Genomic DNA, 17,282 nt, shown 5'->3' with positions numbered 1-17,282 from the left:
ACCATCCCATAATTCAGCAAGGCTGGCAGCGTCTGCTCAGGAGAAGCTTCTGGTGAGGGCAGCAGGGGAGAGGACAGGGCAGGTCCCAGCTGCCCTGGGCAGAGCCCTTCTGGGGGAGCTTGCTCCAGCTCTGCCGACACTACGCCTGGCTCTAGCTGTTGCTAACAGTTCATCGCACCAGCGCAACAAACTAATGTTTTAATACAACTTGCATGTGACTTTGTGTTGGCTGTGTTGAGTCAAGACTTGCTGTGTTTTAACTTTCCAAAAACCTTCAAGTGCATTTTGCTGCTTCTTGAAACCACTTCCAAAATACATAAACAAGCTCTGGCCCATGCCGGCAACATTTGGAGGAGTCCAAATTTCAGAATGGAAGGGGCCAAAATCCGATGCTCAGGAGGCAGGGCTTCCTAAATTGTTCTGCAGGCACTAATCCATCCTGAAGTGTGTTTCTCGTTAAAGCTGAACTGGGGAAGTAGCGTGTGGTGTTCCACCCAGGGGGTTCTGATGCATTCCTTTTGAATAAATTTATTGCTGGGTAATTTCTATGTGACAGGAGTATATCAGGCGACAGCTAGAAGAGGAGCAGCGGCACTTGGAAATTCTACAGCAGCAGCTGCTCCAGGAGCAGGCCATGTTACTGGTAAAGCACTGTATCTGTTTTGTTCAGTAGCTATAGGATTCATTTATCCGGCCAGTCCTAGGCTTCCCTCAGTCAGGCACAGCTGCACTGACAGTATGACAAAAAAGGAGCTTGATTAAAAGGCCATTTATGCTAGTGTCGTGGGCTGACAGGCACATATGAGAAGTGCTATATGGTCACACTGCTTTCTGGGCAATAAGAGGAGGCTTTATGTTAAAGTGGAACAGTTCTGGTGTGGTGGTTGAGTTTCTGAACAGACCTTGGCATTCAGTGAAGAACTAGAGTGCTTATGTTGCAGATCAAAAGCACACATGATACATAAATCCACCCCGGGATACAATGGCCTAGTGTTGGTCTAAATCATTGTTTTATGAACTTTACACTGGATTTAGTATAAAAACCTCTTTTTCTTCCTTTAATAAAAATCAGTTTTGACGTAACTCTCCAAATCATGTCAGGCTTAGCAGCACACTCTCAACTTTACCAACACGAGACACATGCCATATTGGTCTAACTTAGCTCTTGGCTACACTTTAACAATGAAATAAAAAAAAAAAAAATTAAAGAAAAAAAGCAAAAATAACCAGAAAGGTGCATTTTTAACGGGATGGATAGGGACACATCCGCCATACAGTCAATGCCACGTCTTGAATTACTCGCACGTTCTCTCAAAGGAATACAGATGGCGAGAGATGGAGGAACACCGGCAGGCGGAGCGACTCCAGCGCCAGTTGCAGCAGGAGCAAGCCTACCTCCTGTCGCTGCAGCACGATCACAGGCGGCAACAGCAGCAACAGCAGCAACAACAACAACAGCAGCAGCAAGAAAGAAATAAACAAAGCTATCATACCCCCGAGCCAAAACCCCACTATGAGCCTGCTGAAAGAGCACGTGAGGTAAGTCCTGCTTGTGGGCGAGAATCTGCTACCTGCTTCTCTGCCACTACCTGTTGGCATCATGGTGACTGGGGTTCTGCTATATTAAGTGGGAGGCCAGAGCGCTGCTCATAGAGGGCAGGATTTTTTTAAATGTTGGCCACTGGTTTCCAAACCCAAGAGGTATTTCTGAGTACTGCTGCTGCAATCATTGAAGTTCAGAGTTTTGAGGTATAAAGGGTGGAAAGAAATTCTGGAAGGTTTTAGAAGCATCATGTCAGGAAGTTAGTCTCACTTCATCAGACATGTTTTCGCAGGAAGCGTTGGTGCAGTTGGTGATCTGTGTTTCTGGCAAGTACTGGCGATTGGAAATTGGCAGGCTATTGGAAATCATGAACCTATGAGGGGTCCTTGCACACAGCACCTGTTTAGACATTTGGTGCCTTAGCCCATGCTCTTGGAAATTACCTTCTCATGAACACAAACCTGAATTTCATTAGTGTCATTTTTGAAGTATTAAGTATTCTCTTCTGAGATCATGTTCTGCTCTTACAAAACTCTGTGGTGCTGCCTTCTTGGACCTCAGGCACTCACGAATCGATCTGAAATCGTCAGAGTGCTGTTTCTTTCAGTGAGTGGTCCCCTGTCTTAACTGTTCCACGGGCAACATTGCTTAGCAAGTAATTGCCTCTTTGATGCATACTTGGCTCACTTTCAGCGGTCGTATTCTTATGTTTCCCTGGAGCACCATACTGCCCACAAACCGCTAGACTGGGCAGTACTGGTCAGGGCTCTTAATAGCATTCATCACCAGCATGTGAGAACTAGGTAAATACATTTTGGAACAAGAACAAAAAAAAATCCTTGGGACTGTTTAACATTATAAAATAGCTTTCATTCCACCTTTGTCCAGTAGTGCTTCATTGTCTTTGAAGTATTGCTGTTTGGGCTTGGTGAGCACAAACTAATTTTCTTGTAGGTGCTGTTGTCCAACTCTTCATAAACCATCTTTGTGCTATCTTATCCATTCGTCTTGGTGGCTGAAGTACCTGGTATGTCTCTCTCTGCTGCAAGAAGCACAGACTTGTCCAATATGTGGTGGTGCAGGCTTGCAACCAACCCTCCTGTCCTTGCTCCTGCCTTGCCTCAGTGAAAGCACAGTGCCAGTCCAGCACTCCTGTCCAACTTGAAGGCTGGCTTTGGAGAGATGCAGAGCTGTCTCTGTTCCTTGTCTCCCATTTTCCTTTCAAAGTTGGAGAGAAACTCCTGAAGAGTCGAAGCACTACATCCTTTAGCAGAACCATTGACTCAGCTGTTTTTCGGTTGTGGTCTTTTCCTTTTATGATTGCTCAAACTAGAAGGAGTAAAGTGAAGTCACAGAAAAATAGTGTTAGTAGTCAGGTCTTCTGAGAAATTGCTATGCATGTGTGGTAGAAGCATAGCCATCATATCTTGGTGCCTGGCAGTGGGAGCAATACCAGTTAATCTTAAAAGCAGGCATTAACTCTAATGTCATTCTTGACATTGGAGTTGGAGTGAGCATTCTGTGCCTCATGCTTTGAGATATAGTACTGTCCAGAGAAAGTCTCCATCTGTGGAGATGCTGACCATCAGGATGATAAGCCAAAGTGGCAAAATCTAATGATGGTTAGGGATTTTCTTCAAATTACAGTGGCAATGGGGATGTAAGGAAGAGGGCTTCTAAGATTGGCTCTGGGAAACAGAGGGGGAGATTAGAGCAAGAAGTGAGGCTTAATACCTTTTTCTGGTCCAGACAGTCAGATGAGTGGAACAGGGCATGTTTCTATCCAGGGATGCACTGATTGTCTCCTTCTCACCTCTTTGCCTGGTTTTGAGGGCTTGTGGCTTGTGCAGTTCGCATGCTTTGTGGAGGAAACCTCCTACCATCTACATCTAGAGACAATGAAGACTTTTTCTTCAGACAGAAAGACTTGGGGCTTTTCCTTGTTCTATTCATGACAAGGAGTCTGGCCTGTTTTTTTAAGCTTTAAAGGATGGCTCTGTCAAGTTGAATGTGGTAGTGAAAATGATTGTATGGTGAAGATGCTCACCTCCGTTACTGTTGTATTTCCCCAGACGTGGTGTATTTTCTGTAGACCTGGCAGAAGCTTGTGTGCTTGTTTCCATAGGCAAACTGTCACTGTCCTCAAATTTTAGCAAGCAGAGACTGGTTTGGTTTGTAAAGCATCCCAGCCAAGGAGTCCTGGAAAGTTGCCTCTGTCTTCTGACATGAGTATGTGAACAGCCAGTCTCTCCAGACCATCACTGGAAGGGAACAATTAGGAAACCACCCCTGTACTGGTTTTGTGCTCCAGGCACAAGGGTTAAAGCAAATCTTGTGAGCAGCATCTCAGCAAATGAAATCAACCTGAGCTGCCAGTTGGATCTTTCTTAGATGCTTTGTTAAAGTTCTGGGAGCTCAGCGTTCCCCAGCAGCAGCTCCTCTGGCAGAAACACACACACTGCCCTGATTCTAGCAACAGGCTGTCTTAGGAGATGGGAGGTTATTTCCTTTCTGCCCCTCTGTGTCTAGCCCCTTGTACTGCTCCCTTGGTTTGCAATGCTGTGGCCTTGAAAGAGGTGACATTTCTGCATGGCAGCCTCTCTTAATGTTCTTTTGAGGACTGAGCACTTTCTGATTTAGTCTTCCCCTTGAAAAGCTCTCTAGGCTAGCACATGACAACTTCTACATGTCCCTAAGAACAAGAAACAAACTGCTGGGGCCATTCTCTGCAGTCTGTGAGATTGTTTTGGAGCTATCTGACAAGAGAGAGGATGACCAGTCCTACAGTTTTGTATCTAAAGCTGAACAGGCTCCGGTAGTACCAGGTAGGGAAGCAGATCCTGCCTCTTCTTGCACTGCCAAAGAGGCAAGCACATGAGAGCAGATAATTAAATGATGTTGGTTGTGTAAGGTGGGTAATTACAGTAAGGTATAGCAATGGGAAACGTACTTTTATATTGTAAAGTTGTTTCTGTTTCCATATATCCCTTTTATTCTCTGTGAGGAAAATACTGAGGAAAACACCATAAGCAGTCTATGTAGAAAGAATCATAGAGTGGTTTGGGTTGGAAGGGACCTTAAAGATCATCTGGTTCTACCCCCTGCCATGGACAGGGATATCTTCCACTAGACCAGGTTGCTCAAAGCTCCATTTAGCCTAGCCTTGAACATTTCCAGGGGTGGGCATCCATAGCTTCTCTGGGCAACCTGTTCCCAGACATAGTGGCATTGTCAGCAACTCTTTGAGTGCAACCATCCAGCCAATTCCTTATCCACCAAGTGTGTGATCCATTGAATCCACATCTCTCCAGTTTGGAGAGAAGGATGTCGAGGGAGACAATGTCAAATGCTTTGCAAAAGTCTGGGTGGATGATGTCAATTGCCCTTCCCATATCTACCAACACTGTCATCCCATCGTAGAAGGCCACCCAAGCTGTTAGGCATGATTTGCCCTTAGTGAAGCCATGTTGGCTGTCACCAATCACCTCCTTACTTTCCATGTGCATTAGCACCGTTTCCAGGAGGATCTGCCCCACGATCTTGACAGGCACAGCAGTGAGGCTGGCTGGCCAGTAGTTCTCTGGGTTTTCCTTTTTTCTCTCTTTAAAAATAGCTGTTATGTTTTCCCTTTTCCAATCAGACTGCCATGACTTCTCAAGTATGACAGATAGTGACTTAGCAACTTAATCCACCAGTTCCCTCAGGACCTGTGGATGCATCTCATCAGGTCCCATGGACTTGTGCACCTTCAGGTTCCTTCGATGATCTTGAACCTGATATTTTCCTACAGTAGATTGTTCTTCATTCTGCCAGTCCCTGCCTTTGCCTTCTGCAACATGGGTGGTATGGCTGGAGCACTCGCTGGTGAAGACTGAGGCAAAAAAGTTACTGAGGACCTTAGCTTTCTACATATCCCAGGTAACCAGGTCTCCAATTTCCTTCTGGAGAGGACCTGCTTTTTCCCTAGTCTTCCTTTCATCACCAGCGTACCTACAGAAGCTTTCCTTGTTGCCCTTGATGTCCCTGGACAGATTTAATTCTATCAAGGCTATCAGAAACCTCATCATGGTCTTTAATCGTATCACTTCACATCTTCCTGAGTGCTGTAACCTTTCTCCTAGAACAGATTTTCCATATTGGCTTACTTGCCACTTTGGTGCAGTTCACCCTGTGTTTTACATTGCTGGTGGAAGCAGTAGGGAAAAAAAAATCCTGCCAAATTTATCTGGTTTCTTTATGGTAAAGGAAAGTTGGTAGTCACTTTCATATTTCTACTGTAATTGCTTTTATTGACTTCAGGCTTATACTCCGTTTATTTTGGCCTAGGTGGAGGAGAGATTTAGAAAAACTAATCAGGGCTCCCCTGAAGCACAGTCTAAGCAGATGGGCAAAGTATTGGAGCCACCAGTGCCTTCAAGATCAGAGTCCTTTTCCAATGGAAACTCAGAACCTGCTCAGCCTGCCCTGCAGAGGCCGATGGAGCCCCAGGTAAGTGCCCAGGAAAATCTCAGTGAGCCTGGAGGAAATGCAGACGTCCCAACATGTTTCATTCAGATTTGCAGATCGAGGCATATAGAAAGTCTTATGTAAAGAAAGCGTAGCACTGTTACACAGCTTGGTTCATTCAGTAGATTTGATCTTTGTCTATTTTTGCTTATTTTATTGATAAACTAATGGCTTTGTGGGTTTGCTGTGGGTGGTTTTTTTTTTTTTTAATATTAGGGCTGTTGCATTCTGTTATTATCTGTGCAACAGAGGAATCATGGGCTGAACACTGGTGAGAGTTGCAGTATGCTTCCATATTTCAGAATTCGATCTGTGCAAGACACTTATTACCAGAGAGGATGCTCAGGAAAGAAGGCAGCTGGTTTAGTTTTTTAAATTCTTGTGGAAAAATCTAACTAAACAAGTGGGTTTTAATAGTATGAGCACTGCTTCAAAGAGATTTACAAAACATGACTAAGAAAAGCAAGTTTGTTGTCAGTAGGCTTACAGTTGCTAAATAGAGTTCTGTACCACTCCTGTAAAATTAAAAGGAAGGTTGAAACCACTGAGCTGCATGGCTGCTGCTATTCTTTTTTTTTCGAATGAAAACTCTCCAGATCTTTGTGTCTGTATCTCATAGGAATTACAGCATGAACTTAAAAAGTAAGCTTTGTCTAAAACGTAGACATAGCCCATAAATTCTGCATGTTTTAGAAATGCTAAATTAAATAGCATAGTTCTGTATTTAGTTCCTCTGTTTCCATGCTGAATTCTTCTCACCCAAATTAGGTCTGTTGATGACGGTGCAAGTTAAAATTGTCCCTGTTTGTGACTAGGTATTGTGACTCTTTTGGGCAGCAGGAGAATTTGACCAGACGGGAGAGTGGGAGAAATCAGTACAGAACTTCAACTCTCACTCATTAATTCCTGGCCTTTATTCAAACCTCTGTAACTATTTGAAAATATTGGACTTGTATGTTCATGCTCTGTGTGCCAGTTACTTTTAAAGTCTCTGGGTTTGCCATTGATATTAAGGATAATCAGACTCTTCAACAACTGTGTGTTTTAAATTTGAGGAAATAATAATCATATGAAAACAAATAGACCCAGTCTACAGAAACTGGGGTTGAAAGCGAAGTTGTGATTAATTATTAGGTGCAAAGCCAGTGTGTTCCTCAGTTATCACCTTTCCTCCTCCTCCTCAGAAATCCGTTCTGAAAGGCAGGTTTATGCACAAGGAGAGAGTCAACTGAAGGCTCAATATGGATTTCAATGGAAATCCCAATGGATTTCCAATTCTGAAGTCACTGTTGTGCCTTCTTAGTATGTGTAACTGAATGTGTGTATATGTGTGTGCTTAGTTTGTGTATAAATATGTATATATGTACAGTATATAGTACATATATGGTGTCAGTATAATATGCATTGTACATATGTATACTATATACAATATATATTATGGTCTTTATATATATATATATATATATATTGCGATGACTGTGAAGGAATAAAGGCTTTTGTGTTATGGTCTTTCTCTAAAAGTTTGGAACTGCATCTAGTTCCTAAATATATTAGGTAACATAAATGTCTGTCAGTTTGCACGTTTTACAGCATCTTTTAATTTTGTACACTTCTTCAATTGGTTATCCACTTCAAATTTCCCAGCCCACCAGTGCTGCCATGAGACCTGACCAAAGCCCACTGGAGACCAGGGAACAGCAGGCAACTTCTGCCTTGAGTGGCCTTTGGGCTCAGGCTCACAGTGCAGATATTAGGTCGCCTTTTCTTTTGGGGCACCAGTGTACGTGTATGTGGAGAGCGTATCTCACCAAAAAATGCATATGTGCTGTATTTTGAGTCTGTTACGTTCTTTGGGCGCTTGCCTTGCTTTTAAGTGCATTGATTCCACCCCACGCTTACCTAATGCCATAACCAATTTGTCTCTGCCCGCCCCACCTGCCTTTATTCTGTGTTAATTGGAAAGCCAGTTATACTGAGCGCATTGAATGTTTTATGTTTTGTTTTCTTGTAAGGTACAGTGGTCCCATCTGGCATCTCTCAAGAACAATGTTTCCCCTGTCTCGCGATCCCATTCCTTCAGTGACCCTTCTCCCAAATTTGCTCATCACCATCTTCGTTCCCAGGACCCATATCCACCTTCACGCAGTGAAGTGCTAAATCAGAGTTCTGACTCTAGGTCGGAGGTACCCGACCCCACCCAAAAGGCTTGGGCTAGATCAGACAGTGACGAGGTGCCTCCAAGGGTAAGGAGTAGAAAGACAGATGTGTGCTATTCTTTATATTATTATTATTATTATTAATGATTATTTTTTTAAGGATGTGATACCCTGGGCACTGTGAAGACTGTGCCCTTGTGCCAGCATTGGTAACAGTATTTTGGAAGGCAGATCATAATGTAGGTGTTCAGTCAACGGGTTAACGGTAATCAATCTTAGGTACAATATTGAAGCTTCATATAAAATTGGCAATTATTTATAGAATGCAGCTATTTCAGAGAGACAATTTATTATGCTAAGTTAAAAAATCATTACCATACTCAGGAAAGAATTTAAAATATCCCCGAGGTTATTGCTCAGAGTTAATTTTCCTCTTCATCTGTTATCAACCCAAACTGTGAATCATACGCATATTTAAAACTGAGATGGAACTCAACAAAAAGGAAACATTCAATATATTTCTTCGTCCTCTCCCCTACCCGCCCCCCTCCCATCCACTGGGATTTGCTGCTTCTGAGTATATTCTTGCTCCCCCACCAGTCTTTGCCTTCTGCTGGTCCATTCCCAGGCATTTGTTTGGTTCCCCTGAGCTTATTCTCCTAATTTTCATGCTGTTTGAGCAAATTGCTTTGTGCCTCCCCTGCTTCAGTCAAAATGCCATATTCTTTTCAAATGTCTCAGTAGTTGGAGGGTAGCGGGGTGTGTATGTGTTTGTGTGGTACCTATTAAACACTACTTAATCTTAAGACTGAACTTTCAGTTGTCTTCAAATCTGAACAGCATCCCAACTAAGGCTCTTGGTTTTGTGGGTATTTGTTTATTGCTTTTAGTCATTGATGCTAGCTTGGACTTAGAATAAATGTTTGTTAAAATCTTAAGAATATATTCTGTAACAGAAGAGGTTTAATCTTCCTCTTCTCACTCTCCTCTTCATGGGTTTAACACAACATTTTTTCTCCCAAGGTACCTGTGAGAACAACATCTCGGTCACCAGTCTTGTCCCGCCGTGATTCTCCACTGCAGGGCAGTGGGCAGCAAAATAACCAAGCAGGTCAAAGAAACTCCACGAGGTTTGTAAACCTCCATGTCCTTGCCTTTCCTGCGTTGGAAGGAAAAGGCTCATGGAAAGCCAGGCATTTTCAGAGGGCTTTTGGCATTGTCTAGATATGAAAGGAAGATAAATTTGGATCCCTTTTCAGCAGTGATAAATATTGATGTTCCTTGGTGTGTCATGTGTGTCAGCAAACAATGGCAAAATTTTTTCTTCCCTCTCTTCCTTTGAGTTGCCTACCCTGTAACTTTTGCAATAATTTAGAAATATCCTTAAGGTCACTGAAAAAAATGTGGCCATTCACGAACATCTTACCTTTTGGTGCCATAAGTCGTCTTAGGCATACTGTGAGGATTACCAGCAGCCAAAGTGTTTGTAACATTTAAGTGAAGCAACCTCAGAAACTTTCTGGCCTCTCAGCCAGAAACAGACTTTAAGAAGGGGCAAAGCATCCCTGAGCTGTGACACAGAGTATCTGAGGTGAGGAAGGGGAGAGGAAGGGGCTACTTCCAGAGCTCAGCAGAGCACTGTGGACCAGCCACTGGATGGGTGTGAGAGAGTCAGGCTTCTTGGCTTGTGCTTGAGTGGCCAGGGCATTTTTGGGCCAATTTTAAGCCTGCTGCATGCAGTCTATGCGAACTTTGGGTTAGATATGTAAGAATGGCAGGTAGCCAGTTCCAGTTACACCCACCTAAACTTTTTTTCTTTTTTACCATCCTAAATAAGGTAACAGGTATTTCAAAGGGAGATGCTGCTCGAGTTGTGAAGCATCACTGATACCTTCAGCTCAGCGTTAAGTGCTCTTTCAGATGAATTGTTAGCAAAACACTGAGGAAGAGTGATGTTTGATTTTAGAAACGGGAATCTGAAACTGAAGTACATGACAAAGACTTTCCTCCCTCCCCTGATACAGCAATATAGAGCCTCGTCTGCTGTGGGAAAGGGTGGAGAAGCTCGTACCGAGACCAGGCAGTGGCAGTTCTTCAGGTTCAAGCAACTCCGGCTCACAGCCTGGCTCCCACCCCGGCTCTCAGAGCGGATCTGGAGAGCGGTTCCGGATGAGATGTAAGTCCTTCCTTCACCCTTTCTTACGTCCTGTTTCTAAATTTATTGAGTTGTGCAACACTCAGTAATGAAGGATAATAACCCTCACTGGGAAAGACCTTTGAACAGGCCGTATCAAAGGTTGGTTACCTTTCAGTACCCTCCTTGGCTGTATGTCCTTGCTTGGGAAAGACAGTGGGTGCAGAAGATGTCACAAAAGTGTTTGTGTTCTCTGATTGGTGTTCAGTCACTGCTGAATTTGCCCATATGCAAACAGCCCAGTCTTCTTGCTCTGACAGGTCCTCTCCTCCTATGTGCAAGGGTACCTTTTGATGCTTGGTACCTATCGCCTTGGTGGTTGTTGAGGGGGTGCAGACTGCTACAAATAGGTTTCAGCTGGGGTACGTTGAATGCTGTTGCAGCTTGTGGCCACACTCGAGTTACCCTCTTTGATTTACAACTGTTTGACAGTTTACTTCAGCTTCAGTCATAGGTCAGCTATACAGATCACAGCTTATGATGGTTTTTGTATAGTTCTTCAGGGATAACGTAGTAATGAACCAGTGAAACTTATGTCTTGCTGTCAGGCACTGCCTGATAGCCACCTTATCTCTCTTCCGCAGTCCAAAGTGAAGTAAGACAATAAATTTTAGCTCCCTGCTTAATGTGTTTTGTTCTGTGTTCTTTTTGGGGGTCTTGACACATGCAGCATCATCCAAATCAGAGGGTTCGCCATCGCAGCGTCATGAAAGCGCACCTAAAAAGCCTGAAGAGAAAAAGGAAGTCTTCAGACCTATCAAGCCTGCTGTAAGTTGCATCCGCTTTTCCCTGTCCCCCCTCTCTTTCAGGGAGGCCCACAAAAAGTACAGTGCGAGTTTCCATTCATGATGCCATTGGGGGCTCAGCAGCATGTCCTGGGCTCTGCAATTACCTGCACACATCACAGTACTTTAAACATTAGAATTTGCTCTGCATCTGGAATTGATTTCTGCTCTCCAATCTTCTTCCTTTCTAACCTTTGCCTTTCTCTCTTTCACTCCTGCGCTTCCTTCCTGGGGCTGGACCAATGATCATGCATTTGACCTGAATGTGCCAATGCTGGGCTGAATGGTGCAGGGAGAAGTGGTAAGACCTTCAATTGTTGCTGTATTCCATGAAAGAGTTTTTACGTTTTCTTGTTCTCACCGCTGTTTGCAGTTGATTACAACTCTGTGTCCAGTTGTATCTGTGGCTTCTCAGTGGGTTTTCACAGTATTTCCAGCTTTCCTTAAAACTTTTTTCTCTTGCTGTTATGATGCTGCACCAGCACCCAAATCTGTCAGTTAAAACTGCTTTATTAAAGAAACACAGAGGCTGATCCTTCACTTCTGACAGTATAACGTGTGAAGCATTTGCCATAAACCGTGTTCATCTAAATACAGCATAGCAACACAATTGAGGGCAGATTGCACTGTCTGCAAACCTGGTTTGCCCACACTCCAAGCTGCAGACAGAAAAGCAGCTTATGTCCTGCACTGTGCAACAGGTGGGTGCGACTGGGCTGGTGCTTACAAACGAGTCTGACCTCTGAGGTGAGCTCCTTAGCGTGGATCCATGCAACTGGAAATGGATCAAAAGGTTTCAAGAAGATCAGCTCTCTGTCACTGTGCCTTGGGTGGCTCAATAAGTCTTAGGATTTTTCTGCTGCCTTGCTGGCTTGTTTTCTTGTGGTGGATTCTGTTAACCTGCAAAGTTAAGGAAGGGTGAACTGCAACAGTCAACCACTGTGTGAGAGTGGGCCCAGGTGCTTATGTATGTCTTTCAGATGCTATAATGGGATAAACTGAAGTCAGAATCAGGAGTTTAGATTCAGAGCATACACATTTTTCTATAACGTGGCAAATGCCTCCTTAGATTGACTCTTTCAGTGCTTAAAATTATCAGAAAGTGAGTTTTGATAACTATCAGGAATGAATAAATCAAAGGAAGCAATACTGCTGGGGCTGTGGAAACACAGCAGTGGACAAGTAAGCAAACTTGGATACCAATCCAGTGGGGTTGTCTTGCAAACTCTTCTCCTCTCTTCCTTGCAATATATTTTTTTGCCTCCCTTTCCCATCAGGATTTAACTGCATTGGCAAAGGAATTGCGAGCAGTAGAGGATGTGCGACCTCCACATAAAGTGACAGATTATTCATCCTCAAGTGAGGAGTCAGGGACGACGGATGAGGAAGACGATGATATGGAACAAGAAGGAGCAGATGAATCTACTTCTGGACCAGATGATGTCCGAGCAGTGTTAGTTCTTCTGTACTTTGTTTCTGTTTTCCCTCCTACAGGGCTGAAGAAAAGGACATTGGGTATTTGGGCTTGTATGTTAGTTCTTCAACTTATAGCAATCTATGAGCAAGACATAGCAGCCTTGTATGTTCACATTTTCAAACAGTGAGGCCAATCTTTTCAAAATCAGGCTGAGCATTTAGGAACCAAGTTAGCAGATAAGTCCCTTTAAGTAATTTCTGCAGATGAGGAATCAGTTTCACAGGCCCTCAAGAAAGTGCCAAAGTATTAAAGTAGGCTGAATTGTGTTTCTATAAATTATATCCTTTACCTCTTCTGCCTTTAATTTGTTATAAAACAAGAAATGGTGTTTAACGAACTACTGACCTTTTTCAGCAGAGAAGCCTTTCTAGGCAGGGTATGTAAATATTCCGCTGTGGTCACAACATAAATTAATTTTGACTATGCCTTGGTGTGAGGCAGCAAAAGCTGGGGCACAAATGTTATTGTCTCATCCCAGTTATTTCTTATCTGGCAAACAGGTCAACGTTGAACTTGAGTAATGGTGAAACAGAGTCAGTGAAAACCATGATCGTCCATGATGATGTGGAGAGTGAACCCGCTTTGACACCTTCTAAGGAGGGCACCTTAATTGTCCGACAGGTATTGCTTTTCCTTCCATATGCAGTGCTGCACCTTTTCTGTGCTCATTAACCCACTCGCTCATTCACCCATGCTGTTTCTACATTATATTTGTTGTTCGTATTATCAGAACACAGCTATAGTGAATTGCAGATGAGCAAGATGTTTGCATGCAAAGAAAAGAGTAGCCCTTCATCCCTTGCTACTGTTTTGCATGCTTTCCAGTGACACCCATGGCAGCACCATGCAGAGTACCTCAAAGTCTGTGGGAGAGAAGGGTAGAAAAGCTGCAGGTGTGGAGCAAGTACCTAAAGGAAGAACTTAGTTTAGGTTTGCCATGGAACCAAACATGGCTTTCAGGAGTGGGGCTGGGAGGAAGGCTGAGAGAGAGTGTTCAGGGTATTTTAAAAATTGTTTTGAACCTGTAGTTCGGGGTGTATAGACGACTCAGATGATACACACACACACACACATACAAATTCATGCAACAGTTAGTGCGGGGGAATGGAGAAACAAAGTAGGTGGTGAGGCAGAGAATGTAGACAGAGCTCGAGTGCTGGGTTGTTGCCTTTGATTCCAAAAATATTTCATTCTTGTGCCTCTGAAAGATAATGATTCCCTGCTTTTAAATGAGCTCATGCGTTAATGAGCGTGCTAGCTTATAGGAGTAATCGCATTTCTGAACTTCACAACCGAATGCCAATTTCTTAATTGAGCCCTCTGGTTTGAAAATTAAGATTTCGTGCTTATTGTTTTAAATAGTTAGCTGAAGGCATTCACCAGACAGTCCAAGTATTTATCTGTATAGGGTTTGAGTTAGTTTTAAACAAAACAATAGGGGAAGAAATCCTACCCCCACCCCCAAAAATGTGCTTGTCCGTGTTGTGGTGGAAGACTTACCGGCGCAGTTACTCTTCTCTTAATTAGAGGAACTGGCTGTGCAAGTCAACCACACAAACTAAGCTTTTGCCTTCCAGAACAGGTGGGAATTTGCTGAATTCTAGTAGCTCTGCCCACTTTCCCTTTCCGTCCAGGCATCAAGGCATGGATTATCAGATTATTTTTTTTCAAATAAATAAGTAAATAAATGTACAAAGGTAGGAAGTGAGTGAGGGAGAGAAGGAGAGAGGTTGTTAGGGATACAGACCTTTAAGCAGCACTTGAGCAAGACAAGTGTGCCTGTTTTTTCTACAGAGTACAGTTGACAAAAAGCGTGCCAGCCATCATGAGAGCAATGGCTTTGCCGGTCGCATTCACCTCTTGCCAGATCTCTTACAGCAAAGCCATTCCTCCTCCACCTCCTCCACCTCCTCCTCCCCATCCTCCAGCCAGCCGACACCCACCATGTCCCCACAGACACCCCAGGACAAGCTAACTACTAATGAGGTATGTCTTACACCACAGCTGGCTGCTTTGGTAGGGTTATAGCAGCGTTACCTAGTAGCTAGTTTGCAAAGGAACTCCAGCCAATCTCCCCCTGCTTTTTTATTTTTTTTCTGTCAACTTTGTTGCCACCTCCCAAATAACACATTTCAGTTCTGTGTAAGAAGCCCTTAACTCTAGAGCAGTCCCACGACAAACTTGCCAGTTTACTATTTTTGCTTCCTCTTAGTGAGTCATTAATTGCATGGCGTTCATTTTAAACTAAACTCGACTATTGCATTTTCAAGCCAATACCCTTTTATTTTTAAATTCTGTTTTATTCCGGGAGCAGGCTAATTGCAAGCAGTGTGCCTCTTAAAAATTAGCGGTTAATTTTGGCTTTGTCAGTAAGGGCTGGGCTAGTAACTCTGCACGTATGAGGAGCTGCTTGTGGAAACTCACCCTTTGGGAGAGGAAGCGGCCGTGGAGGGATTTTGCTCTTAAAAGCTTGCCATGTGGGCTGGGTGGACAAATCACGTGTTGCCTGGGAGGGTTGTAAAAGCCTGGGGTATTGTTGCTTTAGAATAATGAATGGGGGAAAACCTTTGGGTTTTTTTCCAAGTATGTGCGTACTCTGAAAAGCAGCTGTGTAAAGATGATTCTTCTCCACCAGAACTGGTTGTGTCTCTGTGGAGAAGCAAGGCTTGGCTTGGGCTGATCCTGGGATGGTGCCTTCCCTTCCTCACCAAGTGCTGGTGGATAAGCCTGGTCCTTCACGTGTGTGTAACCCCCTGCTGCAGAGGAGTTGCACACGTGTGAACGAAGGGCATCGTCCGCCCCTTCCCAGCCCCAGCAGGAAGTGAGGAGCTCAGCATGGTGGCCCGAAGCCCAGCTGCATGGCAGCCTGTCTCTTGGGGGGAGCCCCTTACTGTATGCAAGCAGGATTGATGCAGGGGGAGCAAAACGCGGGGAAAACAAGCTGCTACTTCTCAGGGTAGAGCTGTCCTGCCAAATAGGAGTGCAAGTGCTGTGATGAGGAGATGTTGCGGTGAGCTGGGTAGGCTGATGGCAGTGTGTTTGCTGCAGGATCAAAAACGCTTCTGAACCACATAGCAGGAGGGTGGGTGGGAGGGTTTCCTCCTAGAAATGCAGTTAGCGTAATACTTAATTTTCAACTATGCTTCATTGGTCTTCGATCTTTCTAAAAGCACATTTTTGTAGGTTATAGAGATCAGCTGATTGATCCAGAGATACGCTTGCTTGTTACTTTGACCTAAACAATAAATAAGCAGGGTTCAGTTAACTCAGCTTGGGCAGTGGCGGGTAGTGAAGGAGCCTTTCAGTATTTAGCTGTGCAAGGGAGTGATACACTCCTAAGACCCATCGCTATGAGGCTTAGAAAAATCGGAGGTTGAAGATGAGTTGATGATAAAGAAGGGTATCTAACTGCGTTTGTGTAGAACTGAACAAAAACCCAGTACTGCTTGGTATAACTTAGCCACATGCATGCCCTTTAGATATATATATGTTGGTTTTTTTTTAACTTGTCCCATTCTGCTTCAGTGTGCAATGTTGTCACTATAATACTAAACTGGCAAGGGTTTTTAAGTTGTTCCATTTCCACTTTTAACAGTTCATTGTTTCACTTGTCTTCTTCCGTTCTTTATGTTTTTATTTTTGTTTTTTTCATGTTTAAACTGCATAACTTAGCAAACACTAGTGATTTTATCCACTACATATTCATAGCTTCATTTCACTGTTTGCTACACCTTCCACACTAATGAGCCCCTTTGTTCAATACAGGTTTAATGTGTTGCTTTGTCAAATAAAGGTGGAAGAACCTGCTGCAGCTTTCTGGCAAGAGGCTCAGGTTAACCAAAATAGGGAGAGTGAACAGTAGTGGACACTAAATCTATCATAGAAGCGAATGCTTGATCCCAGATGATTGTGATTTTGTTGCACAAGCCAAGAGATCAAACTTCATAACTTACTAAACTAGCTCACTTTAGGAGATGCTTCATAAATACAAAACTTGTAGGTAGCAGACAGCTTGCAGATAAGAGAGTATACATACATTTAAGCAAATTTTTTTAAAAAATGAGGCATTCCCTCACTTTGTGCCTGATCGTAGTCGCCAGTCCTAAAAATCTCTGCTAGCAGCTGAGGTGACAGGGACAATTATTTAGCCAATTGCATTTTGCTGTAGCATGTGCAGTGTGTTTATGTATATAGTTCAGGTGTGGTGCCTGCAGTGCAATATCTATGAAGGAAGTATAAAAGCTTGGGGAGGCTCTGTAGTGTAATTCTGTAGTGACTTTTAAATGTTGGTTGTTGTTATCCGTGCCTTTTTTTGTCATTAATATTAATAAAGTTGAAATTTACATTGCAGACTCAGTCCGCTAGTAACACACTCCAGAAACACAAATCTTCCTCCTCCTTTACACCTTTTATAGACCCCAGATTACTACAGATTTCTCCATCTAGTGGGACAACTGTGACTTCTGTGGGTAAGTAAAGTAGCTGAAGATGACAATTGGAAAAGGGTTCAGTGAGTTCAGTGGCTCTTTAAAGTACTTGATGTTATCATCATGCTTTGTATTTGATTTGCAATGGATTGCATAGTTCATTTCTTTTTTCATTTACATTTCTTACAAAAAGA

General features: G+C 43.4%; 1 protein-coding gene across 13 annotated transcripts in view; it reads left to right on the top strand.

Annotated features, from left to right (window-relative positions):
• The window catches only part of MAP4K4 (mitogen-activated protein kinase kinase kinase kinase 4), a 163,585-nt gene that overhangs the window by 127,112 nt on the left and 19,191 nt on the right, over positions 1–17,282 (top strand). For 2 of the 13 annotated variants that reach the window (XM_071808209.1, XM_071808206.1), the window contains exons 14-25: positions 557–643; positions 1,318–1,539; positions 5,870–6,031; positions 8,062–8,292; positions 9,229–9,335; positions 10,230–10,381; positions 11,070–11,167; positions 11,477–11,485; positions 12,462–12,637; positions 13,162–13,282; positions 14,456–14,647; positions 17,013–17,130. In XM_071808209.1, coding sequence (XP_071664310.1) covers positions 557–643; positions 1,318–1,539; positions 5,870–6,031; positions 8,062–8,292; positions 9,229–9,335; positions 10,230–10,381; positions 11,070–11,167; positions 11,477–11,485; positions 12,462–12,637; positions 13,162–13,282; positions 14,456–14,647; positions 17,013–17,130 — 1,675 coding nt within the window. The remainder of the gene's footprint in view (positions 1–556; positions 644–1,317; positions 1,540–5,869; positions 6,032–8,061; positions 8,293–9,228; positions 9,336–10,229; positions 10,382–11,069; positions 11,168–11,476; positions 11,486–12,461; positions 12,638–13,161; positions 13,283–14,455; positions 14,648–17,012; positions 17,131–17,282) is intronic. The other 11 variants (XM_065829517.2, XM_065829515.2, XM_071808215.1 and 8 more) reach the window with 10 other exon arrangements.

The sequence above is a fragment of the Patagioenas fasciata genome, chromosome 1 (assembly GCF_037038585.1).
Source record: "Patagioenas fasciata isolate bPatFas1 chromosome 1, bPatFas1.hap1, whole genome shotgun sequence".
NCBI lineage: Eukaryota > Metazoa > Chordata > Aves > Columbiformes > Columbidae > Patagioenas > Patagioenas fasciata.
This window is presented reverse-complemented; position numbering and strand designations above follow the sequence as displayed.